This window comes from Bidens hawaiensis, unplaced genomic scaffold (assembly GCF_021521415.1).
Source record: "Bidens hawaiensis isolate Kalapana, Puna unplaced genomic scaffold, B.hawaiensis_p1.1 tig00058032_1, whole genome shotgun sequence".
In the NCBI taxonomy this organism is placed as follows: Eukaryota; Viridiplantae; Streptophyta; class Magnoliopsida; order Asterales; family Asteraceae; genus Bidens; species Bidens hawaiensis.
The window spans coordinates 3,036-22,781 of record NW_027500477.1 but is presented as its reverse complement, the minus strand read 5'-3'; the positions used below and the strand labels follow the sequence as shown (position 1 = coordinate 22,781).

The 19,746-nt window shown below is 37.3% G+C and overlaps 1 protein-coding gene across 1 annotated transcript; it reads right to left on the bottom strand.

Annotated features, from left to right (window-relative positions):
* Nucleotides 1–18,719: 18,719 nt before the first annotated feature.
* LOC143602149 (uncharacterized) lies at nt 18,720–19,442 on the bottom strand. Its single transcript, XM_077079361.1, has 2 exons — nt 19,164–19,442; nt 18,720–18,983 (listed from the first exon to the last, which is right to left on the bottom strand). The coding sequence occupies exons 1-2, from the start codon at nt 19,440–19,442 to the stop codon at nt 18,720–18,722; spliced, it is 543 nt and encodes a 180-aa protein (XP_076935476.1).
* Between the last annotated feature and the right edge of the window lie 304 nt (nt 19,443–19,746).

The window sequence follows — 19,746 nt, the reverse complement described above, 5'->3', positions numbered from 1 at the left end:
AAAATTAACATAAACTATGCAATATCATTCAAATGCTTCAAAAGGGTAAAATCGACATAATACGTGTATGCTAGACCAAAACGTAAAAAAGTTAAAAAGGGCATCATGAAACTCACCTGACGATTGTAACCTCAAATACCATAGCTAGAGAACCTCTAAGCTCAGCCAAGTCAAAAACTTGTCAAGTTATAACACGTGACATCACTAACTAGACCGCTAACGACTAGCTAACTCTACGAGCTTTTCCGACTCAATTAAATCGACCCGAAACCCCATACACTACAAAAACATCCACATCAGCACCTAAACCTTAACTTTCGCATTATTATCTTCTCATAACTGAATTGGGGCAACGGTTCACAAACTACACCCGATAACCCTTGCAATAGACGAATTCACGCGTTAACGAGCCGCTTAACCAACTACTAACCAAGGCAGCCCCAGTTTGGTAACAAATTGGTATCATCACAGTATACCCATCAATATTTAACCACCCAAGATGGTGGGGTTCGCAATCTCATTATTTTTCACATTATCTAACAATTAACCAATTTTACGCGCCCTTACGAACTGATTAGGGAATCACCAACCAAATCAGCCCCTATAACCAAAAAAATACTTTTCTTACTGCCCTTACACTAACATAAGACACCACACACTGATCGGGTTGGCAATTCCTTCAAATAACACCCCAATTGCAATTACGATTTTAAACCCGACAAAACCCTAATTTTCGTTTTTTTACAATTGACCTACCAAAACAACTCCAAATTCCATGAAATTTTAGTATGATATATTAGACCTACCTGGGGATCTTTTGACACAAAAAACTTCAACTTTTGACCTCGGGAAGCGTGTCAAATGAATTTAATCCGAATCTGTCCCTAGTTCAAGACGGCTTAATTGACCATCTTAACGACCGAGATAATGGAATTAAAGATCATGAGAGTGTTGTAGACACCTTGAACGACCTCAACAATATTGGAATTGAATAACTCATTCAAAATCGTAGGGTTTGGGGGGTGGGAAAGCTGCGACCAGAGGTAGGGGGAAAGGTTTAGGTTATAATTTCCATAAGTTACATATTCAGCCCTTGCACTTTGTAAAATCCTCCTCTTTGTTCCCAAATTGAATAAAACACCTCTTAGACATGCCGTGGGTCCCCAAACACTCACACGAAACCCGAGAATTTAATTTAAAACTTTACACTCGGGTCGATCGGTATACGAGAATTTTCGGGATGTTACAATCTTTACGGGTATTTCAAGAATCAACGTGATAACCTTCATTCTCTATTAATACGCTGCATCATTTATTGTGAGTTGAATATAGTGATTCAATGATTGCTGGATCTGAACTGGATTTGATTTGAATTTCATCTACTGTTTACGCATTCTGCGGTTTTATAGATAAATTTAGTGATTGTTGAATCTGAATTATGTTTTTGTTGCAGTTATCATGGCACGAACTATGGGCCGGGGTAGTGTTCAATCTGGTAGTCGAGGTGTTGGGCGGTCAGGTGGTTAAGGTAGTAGTCAATGTAGTGGTCTACGTAGTATTCGACGTATTGGGATAGGTGGTGGTCATATTGGTGATCGAGGTGATGGTCAAGCTGGTGATGGAGGTATTGGGCAAGGTAGTGGTATAGGTAGTTGTGATAACATTGGTCCACTATCGAATGCAGATTAGCTAAGTGCTACTGAGTTGGTTTCTACAGGTAGGAAACAACATTTTTTTAAAATATTTTTGACAGTTTGATAATAATCCGTTTAAAATTTCAACAGTTTTTTTAAATTCAAACTATAATTTAATTTTAATTTTAATTTTCATAACAATCCATTTATTATAAATTAACTAACAATTTTCATTTGACTTAATATAGTGAAAATTCGGTTGAGATAACCTTCTGGCCAGACCAATCAGCCAATAACAAATGATGTAGAGATAGAATCATCCTAACTAATGCCATGAGGTATGGTTTAGTAACTCGTGAGATAATGTTGGGAAAACGTTTGAATTTAATTTGGTTATTTTGGTATTTGTGATTGAGCATAAAGGATCTATCCCACCACCGTAAAACTACTTTTGGATGTTGCTCAGTCTCTGCACAATAATGTCGACTTTTCAAACACACTAAAGTTAATAATCAGCATGGATAATGTCTAGTTGCAAGTTTTTTTATATTGTAGCTATGTTTAAGGCCTATTGTCTTTCTGTTTACTTATCAAACATATGCTAGGTTTCTTCTCTATTTATAAATATTCTTGTGTTTCTTCTTCAGAAGAAATGTCAATTTGACTATAATCTTTATTTATGAAAAGCTTTAATAGTATATTTTCAAACTTTTCAAGGTTTTGGTAATAACCATGACTAGGGTCTAAGTTATGTGTTTGAAATTACTTAAGCAGAACCCCTACCTTCTCACGGTATTTGGAGTATACAACTTAAGATTAAACGAGCAGTACTTCTACTACACGTCGGGTGTCGGGGAACAAACGTCAGAACGTCGGAGTAACATCAGGATTCCAATTATATGGCACGTACTATGAGGCTAGAAGAGCACGTTAGATCATCATAAGGGAACTGGGGCACAAAAAACGATGTTAGATGTGTGTTTTAGAAATTGGAATGTGGATTGCACATCCTCGGCTTCCCTCCTTTTATAACTGATTTCTGAGGCGATCGCACATCACGATGGCATGCTAGGGTAGGCTGTCGTGATATACGACAATGCCCACTAGGCTTATTGAGTCAATGCCTAGACCTACCACGTGGCAATGAGTCATCGCCATGTGGCTTGACATGTGCCCGGTTGCGTAGAACCACTTCGCGTATCAGGATGTTTAAGGGATAGGTTCATCGCGTAACGCGAGACAACCCAAAATATCATATATTTTCTTGTCCTTCACGTAAGACGATGAATTTAAATTTTATCCTCGCGATGCTCGACGGACACCCAGATTTTGTTTTTCTTGTTTTCGTGCTGGCTGGTATTCGTCATATGTATTCGGGGTGTCGGCTACTTATTATTTTGGGAATATTTTTATCCTTCAACTTTCCAAAGTTGACGCATTTGACCCGAAATTTTAGGGATGGTACATCAATTTACAAAAAATGTTACCCGAAAATTATATAAAAAAATATTTACCTGGAAGAAAATAGCCTCCCCATGTCCACATTGAGCGCAACAGACTAATTTCTACATAGAATATTTGGATAGGCAAAATCATCCTGCAACACTTGAGTTCGCTCCCAAACAGCGTGGTGTATATATCTTACAATTCTTACTTTTGTACACTTTAGTTCACATCATATATTAACCTAACGAAAAAGATCCACTACCTTCAAATTCCCCATTCCCCTATTCACTTTCCAGCGAACATGAACAAAGCAAAACAAAGATATGCGAAACAAGACTTCAGTTCGTATTTGAAATTCCAACTGTACAATATCAAATAAGATACACCACAAAAAGCCAACAAAATAAATCCCAAAATTTAATGAAGCCAATTAAAGTTATCTTTTTTCATCATATTCGCAATAAGATATGTGAAGTTCTATATGTAATGATGCATTGACAGTACCAACGCAACAATGAAGGAAGTTGGACCCTGAATCGGTTAAGTGCATCTTTGTGGGTGTTCCTATAGCCAAAGCTTACAGATTGTACGATCATAGTAAGAGAAATATTGTCACTAGTCGTGATGTTGTGTACGAATACATGGGAGATTAGCACAAAACCGTAATAAAAACATGTGTTGCCACCAGAAGTTGTACAACCAATAAAGATTGATAATGTAAGCAGAAAAGACAAAGGAGAACAATAAAGCCCTCATTAAACATGCGTTCTCTCCTGATGCCCGTTTTGAAACCACTTGAGTAATATTATCCATAGAAACCAACAAGGATGGGTCATTCATCAATTAGATGTGAAGTCGGCCATTCTCGATCAACGGCCCACTTCAAGAGGAGGCTTATGTTATTTAACCCCTGGATTCGAGATTGAGAATCAAAAAGATTAGGTGTATTGTAAGGCCAATAATTTGTGACTTGCAATATCATAATGCAAAACTCACAATATATTTATGGTCAAGTTAATAATTAATGTGAGTGGTAATTTTGAACACGTGACGAGAGCTTCAGTACACAAGTTTAACTTCAACGGGGAGGAGATCATCTAGAATATTTTTATTTGGCTATAAATAGGACTTTACTAGTCATATGTGTGTGTGTTTTGTATGGTGTAATTCGCACACCCAAGGGGAGCTCACCTTGGGTGTGATCGGTTCGTTGATAATATATTTCATCATTTTACCGATCCTAATCTATACTGTCTTTATATTATTTGTTCGGTCTTTTGATTTACCGCACATGTCTCAAACACTTATCAAGAACAAAATCCGTTCATGGTTGCATCCGGTTTGAGGACCTACAAGTGGTATCAGAGCGGGTTTGAATCAAGTAATTCAACTTTTTTATTGATATCCGGGTTCTATTTCCGTGAGTACCCGAACTAAGACGTTAATTTCTTAAAGTTTTTAAAGATCCGTTGAAGATTGGAAATATAAAGTTGATGTTTGGAAATAAAGTTTAAAGATTTAGTAAATAAAGTGCTTGAAGTTCGTCACCAGGTCGTAGATCCAGATTCAGGGCCGATTTTGAGATTGTTGAAGTTTATGTGATGATGTTGCCAGCTAGAGGTGCACAAACCGGTTTTTTTAAAAAAACCGGTTCGGTTATTAACCGGACTGGTTTTTTTGGCCCGGAAAAAAACCGGTTCGGTTAATAACCGGACCGGTTAATAACCGGTTTTTTTTCTGTAAAAACCCTAACCGGTCTAACCGGTTAGGACCGGTTTAGAAACCGGTTAGAACCGGTTAATAAACCGGTTTTTTTATTAACCGGTTTTTTAATAACCGGTTTTTAGGTTAACCGGTTTTTTTTTTTTTTTTTTTTTAATAACCATTATTTTTTGCTTACGTTGTTAGGGTTCTTTGCTTGGAAGATGAGTATGAGTGTGTGTTGGTGAATGTGTTTTCAACAAACCAAAGATTAAAAACACATAACTTTCATTTATAGTTTTTACATTAAAAATACAAACATTAAATCGTTATCGCATATTCGTAACTCAAAAATACAAACATTAAAGAATGCTTAGACACGATTACATGAACAACTTGCTGTTTCTTACTCATGATTTGCCTCCATGTTTGCTGTTTCTTTAACTAATTTTCTTCACTACCCGATCCCGAGCTATTTCTTAGGTAATCGTCGTACGCGGCTTCTTCATCGGTCATTGGTTGAGTGTGTCCTTCATTGACCTCGTCTTCATACAAGCCCGCTTCATACTCCATTTCCCCCTCGAGTGAGCGTTGATGTTGTGCCCTATCTAAAGAGTCCAAGTAATCCTTGTAGCAAATCGACATCTCTATAGCTGGTGCAGTGAGTCGAGTCCTCCTAATCGATATAACCCTGCCAGAAACAGAAAAAGCAGACTCCGAAGCTACCGTGGAAGCTTGGACCGTTAGTAAATCTTTGGCCATGGCGGCGAGGATCGGAAACTCATCCTCCTTACCTCTCCACCAAGCCAGCAAATCAAGACTTCTAAATTCATCCGGAGTCATGTGTTTCACAAAGTTGGTACCACCATACCTTCCAAGTTCACTGCTTGGGGTGTTTACCTTTTGACGTTTACCGGCGTCTTCCCAAATCATGTAGTACATCCCCATTTCAAGGTCGGTTTGGGATTGGGATTGGGCAACAGCTCTTAACGAGTCATGAATTTGGGAAGACGACCCGTATTTTGTAAGGTAGACATCATACATGTTTGACAAGGTGGTGTTGAAAGCATTCTTTAAAGTTTGGCTATAATAGGGGTTTTGATCGTCGTTTAACTCTAGCTCATCACAAATTTTTTCTATTAAAGCTTCAACACCACCAACATTGATGCAAGGGTTTAACGCAGCAGCACATGTCAAAACAGCGGGTAGTTCTTGAAAATATTTTCTAAATTTTTCTTTCATTTTTACACCAATATCAAAATAAGGTGCACCCCTACAATGAAGTTCACTCAACTTTGTGCACATGACAGCAATTTTTGGTAAAGCAATGGGGCTTGTTGGATAGTAAACCCCGGATAAACTAGTTGTGCAAGATTTAAAAATTTGAAGGACCTCCGTAACGATCTCAATCAATAACCAGTTTCTAGGATCGTACGGTGCACATTTACCCCTACTTGACAAAATTTGATGAAACGCAATTAATGATTCTTTTTGTTGGATGGCTTTCTCAAACATATTACAAGTCGAGTTCCATCTTGTTGGACAATCCCAATTTGGCCCCAACCATTGACAATTAGCTTCTACACAAAATTTTTTGTATCTTGAAAATGTTTTATTGTTGCTAAAAACATCTCGTAACATTCTTTTAAAATTGTTTCTTTGCGTTTCGATCACGTTTAACCCATCTTGCACGGCCAAGTTGATAATATGTGCAATGCATCGGCTATGAAAAAACGCTCCATCACAAATAGGTTTATACTTTAATTTTAAATGGCCAACCGCGGCCGTATTGTTGGACGCGTTATCAAACGAAATTGAAAAGATTTTATGTTCAATCTTGTATTGTCGAATGACTTTATCCAAGATTTGAAAAATATTTCTACCCGTGTGCGGGTAATCAAACAATTGAAACGCAACGGTTCGTTTCATCATTTGCCACGACTCGGGGTCAACCCAATGAGCCGTCACACAAATGTATGAGTCGGGCGAACCATGAGGTACCGACCACACATCCGTTGTTAAGTTTACACCAGTTTGTAAGTTTGAAAAGTATGAAATTAGTTCGGATTTAGCGTTTTTCCATGCTTTAAGACAATCTCTTCTAAGGGTCGAACGACTTACGTGTTGGTAGCGTGGTTGAACATAGTTTTGCATCATCTCCGTGAATTGAGGGTTGTCGAAGTGGTTGAAAGGAAGTGTTTGTTGAATCACAAAGTTTGAAAACTTTTGACGTACCGCTTCAATGTCGTACGTAAACACCGCTCCTTGATTCGTCATCTCCGGCTGCGAACTACTTCCCGATTCGTCCTTCAAGGCCTTGCAAAAGGGCCTTTGTACATGCGCTTTTAAAGTGGAGTTTGCATCTTTGCCATAAAACTTCAAACAATGTTTGCATCGAGCTTTTTGGCTACCGTTAGACATTTCGCATAGGTCGAAATGTTGCCAAACATCATGGTTTCGTTTCGTGGGGATGACCCGAACGACCGTTTCTCCCGTGTTCGAGGCACCCATGTTGACGGATGAAGCAGCACTTTGGGAGGCCATGATAATCGACTACGAAATAAGAGTGGTATACTCGAGTATGAAATAAACGACTACGAAATAAGAGCGTATGGAGTGGTAATGTGGTATAATTGAGCGTGAGATAACAAAATAATCGCGTATGAAATAAACGTTTAGAGCGTTTGGAGTTGTATAATCGAGTGTGATCTAACCAATACCCAACCTAAACTATATATAGATGTTTGTGGGGGCAAAATGGTAAAAAAAAAAAAAAAACGGTCCAAAAAAAAAAACGGGCATATAGCCGTTTTAAAACGTTCAAAAACCGGTTTTTAACCGGTTAACCGGTTTTTCCACAACGGTCAAAAACCGGTTTTTTTATAAACCGGTTAACCGGTTTTTCCATAACCGGTTATTAAAAAAAAACCGGTTTTTCCATTAACCGGTTCGTTAACCGGTTTTGGATCTAGAACTTGTAACCGAAAGACGAACCGGCGGTTTGTAAACCGGTCAAACCGGTTTTTAAAAAACCGGTTTTCGTAAAAACCGGTTTCCGGTTTAAACCGGTAAACCAACCGGTTTTTTTGACCATCTCTATTGCCAGCATACCGTTTTTACGGCAGAGGATGATGTTGGAGCTGGGAGGTGTTTTCGGTGGTCATGGTGGTGGCGCCGGAAGAATGAAGATCCGGTGTTGGTGAGAAACCATATCCAGATTAATTACTAATACGATTACGATTAAGATCAAGTCGCTTGATATGATTATATGATTAGGTAACTTGTGAATTACTTTAAGCTAGATGATCAGAGAGAAATTGGGCAATATAACGAGGCTAAATGATTAATAAGAATAATTGCTTAAATTAACAAATACCTTACAGGTATACATATACGAGGTAGTAATTCGTTATACATGTCATAACGAATGAGCTTCATTCGTCATCATACTTTAAGCTAATACATTAGACTAACAAATAACACATTTGTTGTCCTCATTCGTTAACAATTCTAAAGAATGGACCAAAATAGATACAAATGAACACATTCATTATTAACTACTCTAACGAATGTGGCATTTACATGACGAATGTACCCTTGTACATTTACTAAATTATCCTTACATTAATAACAAAATGAAATACAATTATACAAAAACTAAGACGACAAAACGTGAACTAACTAACTCCCCCTCGTCTCGAGCTTTTTGTCTTGATCACTTAAAACGCTTGGTCTTCCACTCAACACAACTATGAATCCCAAACCCATGGCAAACACGAACCACACGTTGAAATTGTATAGGGGCTTCGTTATCTTTAACATCTGCCCAATAAATCCAATTTTTAATAGGACTTCATTGTCTGATTCTGATAAATTAACCAACCACATAAGGTCGATTACTCGTATAAACTCCGTCTTTAGCCCTTATCCCAATACACCAGCCCAATAAATCCACTTTTTAATGTTTTGAATTGGAGTTACTATACGAGTGACCATACAACGGTTATAGAAAACAATTGATTAATTTTGATTATAAAGATTTCTTGCTTAAAATATACTATGATTAACAATGACGTGATTTTCAAGAAATGATTGATGAGTTGTGTAAACTTCATGTGAACTAATAAGAAAAATGAATTTGAAATATGTTAAGCTAATGGTTATTCATAACTTAAGGATAAGTTAGAATCTAAATAGGAAATTAATGAGTTAAATTGATGAGTTTTATCAAAGTTTTATATGTTTTAACAAATTAAAATTTGAGGTTGAATACTTGAAATATGTTTAATAGTTAATGTATATGATACCAAGAGCATAAGAAAGTCATTCGATTATTAAAGTGTGCAATAATATTATTTAAATTACTTGATATTTTGATAATATGAAAGGTGAAAATAAATTCAATAATAGAGTGTAAATTGTTTTGATTAGCTCGTGATATTCGAGTCTTGATGAATGAAGGATTTGTATCCGATCAAGAGAATAAAAATGTTTTGAGTGTATGAATAGATTGAATCAATAAATCTTGATTCAAAAGTGATTTAATAAGTAAGTAATTGAATAAATGAATAATTAACTTAAATCAAATCATAAATCGTTTCATATAAAATCAAATAAACAAATAATGAATGTTCTTCAATGTGTTGGGTTTCCCATGAGCTTTCCACGGCATTTTGTTTCCCCAATTTATTAGCACACCAAAACCAAAACAAATGTGCAAGTTGGCCTCTCATGAGCGTTACATGGCAATTTGAATGACCCAACTTAATTAACGAATTAACGAATCAATTGAGTTTGTCGGCCCATGAGCGTTACATGGTGATTTAACCGACCAAACTAAATAACGAATAAACGAACTCAAACATAAGTAGTTGAAATATCTCGTGTATCACCACGGATGATAATGTTCCAACAAAATATCGCAAATAAAACGAATTATGCAAATTAACAGTTGGCGTGTCCATGGCGTCGCATTGGTTTTCCACCCGACTAGACATTTTAAAAGCAATAAAACACAATAAAGAGTGTAACCGCTTAGCCGATTACATTAAACGCTTAAAGTGTTTGTTGCATTAAAATTTCCACTATGGCGGGGAATCTTGTCACACTCCCTAGTTTTAAGTGAAAAAGAGCAAAACAAGGCTAGGATATTCTTAAGGAATTTTTCAATAATAGCAATCAACTAACTTTTTATATAAAAATATTTTGAGTGAAGTTATAAGAATATTTTGAGAGTGAGACATAGTCTCAGAGTTATAAAAATATTTTGAAGGTGAGGCATAGCTTCGGAGTTGTGTGTGCATGACATAAAAATAAACAATACTTAAACACTTATCTAAGAAAGTACATTGATTTCAGTTTGAATGTTTCGGGTTTTGCAAACTAATTTAGTGTTTATATTTTGTTTTTCCATTAGCTTTACTTGAAAATAAAACCGCTCATTTGTACTCAATTTCCATTCGAATGAGTCGATATAAAATGTTTTGTAACCAGGATTTCCAAAATTTATTTATTTTTAGTTTTTAATATTAAAAAAAATAAAAAATAAAAAATCCGAAAAATTACAAAAATATTTTAATTTTAATTTTTTATTTTTTATTTACTTACTCCCATTATTGGTTTTTTGTCTTATTTTATTTACAGAATGTCGGATATGGACGTGCCGAAAGAAGCGGTAAAGCGAAAGAGAGGTTCGGCACCGCGACCACGAGGCGGGCCGGCTAAGGTGGTTTTTTAAGTCAAAAATCGTCATATAGAATATCAGGATAAGCCGATCAAGACGAGAAGAAAACTTCAAAATCTTTGCGATAGTTCGTTACTTCAATTTGAGGAAGATTCGCGGGAATACATTCGGATGGATAATCTTGTTAATTCGGATCTTCTCACTTTCAAGACTATCGATTGGAATTTGTTGGATACTATTGGTCAAAGAGAGTGTGCGGAGTATCGGTTGGGTCCAAAGTTAAAGGCGATGTTGTGTCTTGACGAGCCGCAATACCATGAATTGACGTTGGAGTTTCTAAACACTTTTCAATACAAGGACGAAATTTTGATCAACCGGACGCGATTTTGTTTGCTCTTGGTAGAATGACGTATGAGATGACTATGTTGGAGTTTGGGGGAGTGAGTGGATTTTACTCGATTGAGGAGGTTCAATTGCCGGTGTTTAGGACGAGTATTCGGGTTGCTTTCTCGAAACCAAGACCGGTAAGTTTTACTAGGGTGCAATTGGGTAGGTTTTGGAATAAAATTGTGATTTGTCCGTTTTCGGGTAGTATGGTGAGTTCGGATATTCGAGACCCGGTGCTTCGTTATATTCATCGGATTTTGGTGAACACGCTTATTGGTCAGGGTTTGGATGATAATAAGGTGAATTGGTTAGATATTTTTGTTTGTTGGAAATGGTGGAAAAAGTGCCAGTTAATTATGCGAGTATTTTGGCATAGTATTTTCATCGTGCGAGACGAGGTGGAACAAAGCAAAGGTCAAAGATTGACATGGGCTCTTATATCACAGTTATTGCTAGAAATTTGGGTGTTTTTCAGATGTTTAAACCGGAGCATATGAGAAAGGGGCACACGAGAGAGTTTGTTGGAGTAAAAGATTTGAGGAAGGCGGGGATTTTGAAGACTAGTGACCCGTTAGCGTGGGAATATGTTAAAGAGGGTCCACAAGTTCATCCACCGCCAGATATCGAGGCTGTTGCGGCGATGAGAACCGGTTTGCCCACACGACATTAGAGGCCGTTACATAGATCTGAGAGACCGGGTATTCAGTTTTCGGTTAGAGAGCCTCTCCCCGAGACGATTACTATGGAGTCGTTGTATGATCGGATGGAGTCCTGGTTTGACCAGATGAGAGGATATATGACTGAACAGTGTGATAATTTGAGGTGGATTATGAGAGAAAATCATCAGAGGCAGGATGACACGATGAGGCATTTTATGTCTGGGTTGAGTATTGGTTTGCCTGATTATCTTAGAGAGCCGGATGTTGCGGGTCCGAGTGGTTCGAGTGCCCCGGGTGGTTCGGGTAATAGTTATAGGGCACCGTTTTACGTACCGGGTGATCCAGAGTTTGATAATGCAGAGTCGTATCGAACGTATGAGTAGAGTTCAGAAAAGGAAGAAGAAGAGGACGAAGATTGAGTGTGGGGATGACGCACCAGCTTTGGGAGTTCGTATCTTTTATCTATCTAGAATGTTTTTTATTTTTATTTTTATGATGTTATTAATTTTATTTGGTTTGTACTGATATTATTCTAGACTAGTTGGTTGGGTAGGAGGGTTGGAGTATGGTGACTGTTTAAGACTTATAAGTAACCTTTATTTTCTAGATATTGTGTTTGATGTTACTTAGGTTTGTCGAGAGGAGTGATCGTGTCCGTTCAGAAAGAGAGAATGAGTTGCTAAATCATGGTGAGCGGTCGGTAAGGAGAGCACCCATGGAAATAGACTGGCACATTGACAGTCTCGCATATTACTAGCTAAGTCTTTTCCATTGTACTTCGTTTTTATGTTTTTATTTTTATGTTTTTTTTTTACTTTTTAGGTTTTTATTTTTATTTTTATTTTTATAATTCTAGTTTTTGTTTTTAATTTTCTTTTCGAGTCGTGTTTCCCGTGCCTGGATTGAGGACAATGCAAAATTTAAGTGTGGAGATGGGACACAAGTGTTTAAACTAATTCTAATTTTGTTTTTATTATTGTTTTAAGTTAAAAAATTAAAAAATCTTTTAAAAATGTTCCTTGTTTTTAGTTTTTTGTGTTAAAGTGGTAGATGATGATATTTATCGAAAATTAGTTTTTCAAACTACTAATAATATGAGATAATATAAAAGACATCGCACTTAACTTGGGATGTGTCGGTAGGCTTAGCCTTGAAAATGAAAGGGCAATTTGATAAAATGGGTAAAACGGAAATCTTTTGTGGGTAAAGCGTTTTGTCCAAGGAAGATAAGTAATGAAAGGTCGGGCCATACTCAAGCCTCAAAATTTGAAATGAAATGTGAATGTTATAAATATTATAAATTTTAAAGTTAAATACGTTGTCATATGATCCTTGGGGTAGGTTTAACGTTAGAGTATGTCGTGTAGCCGGTTATATAAATCTTAAACTACTTAGTTTTTGTGTTTTACACTTCATTGGCGTATGATTTTATAACCTTAATTCTTGTATTGATAGGATGCCTCGGGTCCGGAGACCATGGGTCTGTATGTAGAGTATTCATCTGGTCACAATTCCTAAGTGGGGTTGTGGGTAGTTAAATAAAAGCTATAAAAGAGCAAACCCGCAATTTTCTGCCACATAAGTCAATAAACATGATTACTACGTACAAAAAGTACAAATACACTACTGACTTGATCATCCACGCTGTTGGCCATGTGGGGTCCCCTTGCTTGCGTCTCATTACTATTAAGAAACGGACATCAAGGGACACGCTACATGTAAACCCTATAGATGAATTTTTGCATGCCCACCTATGGTGATGGTTCGGGGTATTGCTTGATAACGGGGGTATGTCATGTTGTGGGGAACACCAGCTAATAATTAATTATACCTTAATAGTATCTAATGGCTGCTTGGTAGACTTTAATGCTTAAACTTAGGTGGATAAACAATACCCTTGATCGTCTTAACTATTCATGAAAAAAAATAGAGCTACGAAAGTTTTAAATATGCTAATTTTGAGGTTTAAGTCAAGTTGGGTTGTCTAGTCCGGTAAAAGCTGAAAATAAGTAGGTCTTAATTATGTAAACCACTGATTAATATTATTGTCGGATCTTATTTGTCCCGATAAAGATTAAGGCATGGGTTTAAGTGGACAACAATATCGGTGATCGCGGTTTTTGCGTTTATCTGAATTTTAAATTAACCTATATGTTTTTAAGACTGTATTTTCCGATTCTGATCCAACTGCATTAGACTTTTTCAGGGACGAAAAAAGAATAAGTGTGGAGATATTTGATATAATGCTAAATATTTATGTTTTCCGTGTATATTTTATTTGATATTTTAATTGTTTCTGTTCGTTTTTAGTTGAGATTTGTATACTACTAACACTTTTATGTTTCGTAGGTTCTGGGAGTTGACCGTGATCGAAAAGGGGCAAAAAATAAGTCAAAACGAGACAAAACGAAGACCCGGAACGCGTCAGGAAGGAACCGTAAGAAGAACCGGTTAGACCAGGCCGGTCTGACCGGCCTACCCATCCCCATGTGCCGCGCCGCGTTACCATGGGGGCACATCATGGCCGCGCGGCGCCTAGAGGTTTATGATGATATTTTTTATTTGTTTTTGTTCTGTGTTGGGCCCTGTTTTCAGTGTATAAACATCCCTAACCTTAACCTGAACATAACCTGCTGCCACCAGACGAAATTGGAGTTTACGAGAGCTATTATTTGAGTTTCATGGAGGTTTTGAAGGCACGAGAATAGCCGGTGAAGAGTTAGACGTTCGCGAGTGAAGATCACGGGTTTTATCATCTTCGATTTTCCGTTTCTAATACTTTCACCATGTTTTATGTTTTATTTATTTTGTATGATTTAGAATATACGATGCAAGGCTAAACTTTATAAACTACCTAGGTCGTGATGAACCTTTTTTTGGTTTGATTTTGATTGGGATTTCTTTTCGTCATGAATTTTATGCTTAAGTAAAGTGTTGAGTTTGAGTTAATTGATGCATGTGATTACTTGGTTTTATTTATTTGGATTTATTGTTTCACATTGCCCTTGTTGATTGTTTCAAATGATAGGGTTTTGCTAGGTCATTTACTGTGTGTTATTGACTAGTTGTGATTGATATGCATTAAGATCATGGAAACAATATAACTAATTAAATAAATAAAAATGAGCTACTAGCCTAGAAAGCTGTAAGGTGATAGGTTATTGATAGATCTTTGTTGGTCATGATTGCTAGATTTAGTTCTTCATAAGGAGTCCGTCTAGATTTGATTGTCAACTTAGTCTATTAAGTCAATTGAGTGTACTTAGCTATCTTTGATTTCCGCTCTGTAAGTTAGGATTTAGTTATAAAGATACTTAAAACATAAATAATTAAATAACCGTAAGCAAGTTTGATAATAAAAACTGGTGCGTCTTAAAACTTGTTAGAAACTCATAGGTGTCTTCTTGGAGGTTCAAGGGTCCTGTTCGGGTTTTTTTGTCAAGGGTTTATCTAACGATCCCAGTTCCATAACTTAAGTTTCCTAGTTAATTGATAGTCATAACTTAGGGGATTCTAGCCTAGGTAGTTACTCTCATCATCTGAATTAAGTTAAGTAATTTATTAGTTTATTTATCTTTTAATTAATTAGGGTTCTTAAGAGTTTATTAATAAAATAATTAATTAGGTTTAAGTAATCATTATGCTTTATTATTATTTAATTAAATTAGGGTTTAGTTTATAGCTTATTATTATTTAATTTAACCCCCCTAAACAATATTATTAAATAGTCATGTCTTTTAGTCGAGTCTAATTTGCTAGTAACGTAGTCTCGTGGGTTCGTTTTTCGGACTTACTTAGCTATATTAGAGTCGATCGGTACACTTGCCGGTTAGTAGTTTAAGTTAAGTTTAAGAGTCTATAGTATTACTTAGTGTCTAGTTTTAGCGTATTTTTATTTGACTACTTTTAGCACATCAAGTTTTTGAGTGTTTATATTTTTGTTTTCCGTTAGCTTTAATTTCAAATAAAGCTAACGGAAAACCAAAATATAAACACTAAATTAGTTTGCAAAACCCGAAACATTCAAATCGAACTCAATGTACATTACCTCCTCCCGGCACTTTAATTGTCCCAATTAAGCCTAAGTGCCAACAACCCGAACATTGAGTCGAAAACGAGCGGAAAACCAGACTTAGGAAAAATATATATTGTATAAAATTGTTTTCCATCTCGTTTTGACCACTAAAACAGTTATGTGCAACAACCCAAACTAAACCCCAACACTAGATACACTCGGTTAAACCCAAACCGACCCAACCACAACCGCGAAAACAGTATTTCAAAAATGTCCAACCCAACCAACCGCACCCAACAAACTGAAACAATCTACCAAACCATACCTACCCGCACCCAAACACTAACTCTTACAACTAATTTCTAACCAAACTCGACAACTAATTAACCAAAACAAAGTAAAAACTAACACTAAAAATACATAAAAATTACAAGAATACAAGAAATCATACCTTTGAGTGATACAAAACAAGGATGAAAGTTTCAAAAAGTTTAGAATCTAAGTGTGTGCAAGTGACTTGATTGGTGAAGATTGAGTTAAAATTAGTGATGGGTTATGATAATGTGATGATAGTATGTTGATTTTAAGGTTTAATTTGGTGAATAATGGTGAAACAGTTGTGGATTTGGTGAAGAATGGGGTTAGGGTTTGTAGGTTTTGGGTGAGGGAGAAAGGGGGCTTTGAAAATTGGGTGAAAAAGTGATAAGATGGTGTAAAAAGTGCAAAAAAATTGATATATACCCACGCGACCGGGCCACACGGCCATGGGCAACCCCAGGCTTGCACTACGCGGCGGTATGCTGCGCACCCATTTGATGTCCGCGTCGTGCGGGTAGGAACTGTATACCCGTCGCGCGGCGCGACGGGGTGTTTTTATGAAGGTTTGAAGCCTTTTTTCCTTAGAAATTTTTTTAAGAAATTGCCAAATCTTTTTTATATCTATTTTATGTCATTTTTTACGTGCAAAACTTACATGGCATCTCTTGAGTTCTCGTCAAATCCTTTCTCCATGATGGTGATGATTCCTTGAAACAACTCGAAGACGCAGCAAAACTACAAAAAACTAGTGTTAGTGACTCAAAGAAAAAAAATAAAATAAAGGAAATTATATAAACTCTACACTTGAGTTTTCACTCAAGAACTCATTCAATGATTTAATTCGATGTATCGAGGGGAGTTTCCTCCTCCTCGATTGAATCCTCCGACCCTCCAAGGTAATGCTTTAAACGATGCCTATTCACTTTCCACGAAGTTCCATTTTCCGGATTCTCTAGTTCCATCGCACCATACGGGAATACTTCTTTCACCAAATACGGTCCCATCCACTTTGATCTCAATTTTACAGCAAATAACTTCAAACGAGAGTTAAATAATAATACTTTATCACCTTTATTGAAGTCTTTACCTCCCTTCAAACGCCGATCGTGCAACACTTTTGTCTTTTCCTTTATATCCAACGATTGAGAATATGCCGCATCACGAAGTTCCTCCAACTCGTGAATTTGAAAATATCTCTTCCTTGCGGCCTCGGTAAGATCAACATTAACCGTTTTCAATGCCCAAAATGTTCGTTGCTCTAAATCAACGGGAAGATGACATGCTTTACTGTAAACTAGAATAAACGGTCTAGTACCCAACGGTGTCTTGTACGCGGTTCTGAATGCCCATAGCGCGTCATCCAATTTCTCCGACCAATCTTTCCAACTTATTCCTACCGTTTTCTCCAAAATTCTCTTCACCCCTCTATTTGCATTATCGACTTGACCATTCATTTGAGATGGTATGCGGTAGAGGTGCGATGAGTAACTCCATAATGAGCTAATGCCTTCTCCATGACGACATTGCAAAAATGAGTATCTCGATCACTAATAATCGCCTGTGGAGTACCGAAACGAGTAAAAAAACCTTTTGAGAAACTTCACAACAACTCTAGCATCATTCATGGCCAATGCTTGGGCTTCAACTCACTTAGAAACATAATCTATCGCCACTACAATATACTTGTAACAACCGGAAATGGGAAACGGTACCATAAAATCGATGCCCCAAACATAAAAAATTTCAAGAGTTTGTATGGGGTTTTTTAGGCATCTAATTCTTCGATGAAATATTACCGGTGCGTTGACAAGCATCACACGTCTTAACAAACTCCACAACATCTTTTACAACTAACGGCCAATACAAACCACTATCAAATACCTTCTGGGTCGTGGAATGCGCTCCATGATGACCTCCCGTTAAACCTTCATGAACATGTCTCAAAATATCCGGCCCCTTCTTCCTTTGTCACACATCTTCTAAGAATCCGGTCACCACCAATCTTGAAAAGAAAAGGATCATCCCAAACATACCGAGTCACATCCCGAAAAAACTTCTTCTTTTTTTGTTACGTAGTCATCCCTTTTAACACAAGGCCGGTATATAAATAATTAGCAAAATCGGTGAACCATGGCAAAACCTGGCTTTTCGGCCGCAATAAAATCAATTGACTCATGCGGAAATCTATCTCGAATCTCTTCCTCACGAATCTCTTCTCTCTTTGGATCTTCAAAACGGGAAAGATGATCCACCGCAACATTCTTAGCCCCCTTCTTGTCTTTGATTTCTATGTCAAACTCGGAGAGTAATAGAATCCACCATATGAGACGAGGCTTCGCGTCTTTCTTGTGAAAGAGAAAATGCAAGGTTGAATGATCGGTAAAAACGGTGGTCTTCAAAAGCACAAGATAGGACCGGAACTTGTCAAATGCAAACACAACGGCTAAAAGTTCCTTTTCGGTGGTGGTGTAGTTGCTACATACGTTCTATTTGTTTGTGGTGTAGTTCTCTTGGGCAACTTTGACTTTTCTTACTCTGTCAACTTAGAAGAAACAATAACGGGCAAATTTGAGCCCTCTTCAAGGTAAGCATACTCCAAATTGACGGAAGAACCTTTATTTCCAACGGAGCGGGTTTATCTACATCTTTCTCACAAATGACCTCACTAATCCCCATAATCTCCGCCAAGCAAGAAACTTCATCCACATCCTCTTCCTCCAACTCTTCATCCACATCCATCCCAACTAGATTGGCCCCACAAATATAATCAAGACACGTATCAAAACCCAAATAAAAGAGTTAAGAAAATAGACCGAATGGCATGGACCACTAAAATCATCATTATCACCCAGGTGCGTCATCGACTTAGCAACATCTTAAGTAACATTCAAATCACCAACCCGAAGTGTGATCCTCCCATCATACAAATCAATAAGGGCTTTCTCCGTTCTCAAAAACGGGCAACCAAGAATAATGGGAACCCTTTCGTCGGCCTCCATATCAAGTACCACAAAACCCACCGGGAACACAAACTTATTCACTTTTACTAGTAAATTCTCAACAATTCCCCGCGGGCATTTGACCAAACGATCCGCCAATGACAACGACATGCGAGTCGGTGTAAGCTTTCCCAAATCCAACTTCTCATACAACGAATATGGCATAAGATTAATACTACCACCCAAATCCGCCAACGCTTGAGTCATCATATCACTTCCGAACATATACAAGATCGTAAACACACCCGGATACGACAACTTTTCCGAGATACGATTTAACACTACCACCGAATAATCCTCGCTAAGTGGAATAGATGAAACCTTTCTCAACCGATCTTTTCTCTTGAGCAAATCTTTCAAAAACTTCGCATACTTTGGCATGTGTTTGAGAGCTTCAATAAATGGAAGATTGATCTTCAACTGTCGGAACATATCTAGAAAATGCCTGTATTCCCTCGTGTACATTTGATGCTTCGGATGAGCGGGATACGGGACATGGGCATGATCAATAACGGGTGGTGGTCGAAAATCAACCTTCTTTTTCTCAACTTGTGGCCCAATAATTGGTGTTTTACCTTGTGTCTTACCCGGAGCCTCCATCTCAACCTCTTCATCTACCACTTCCTCTTCCTCTTCTTCAACTCCAACCCTTTCTTTAACATCCTCGAACCCAAAATCCTTCCGCTACGAGTAGTAATGGCTTTCAATTGAGCAGCCGGATTCGGTTGAGTAGTACCAGAAAACTTCTCATGAGGCCTTTCGTTGAAACGCCGAGCAATATCGCCCACTGACCTTTGAAGGTCAAACAACGATGATTGTTGATTCTTGAAGAGTAGGTCGTGCTCGGAAACTTTTTCTGAGTAAATTGATCTCTCTCCAAGATTTTCTTTATCATATCCTCTAG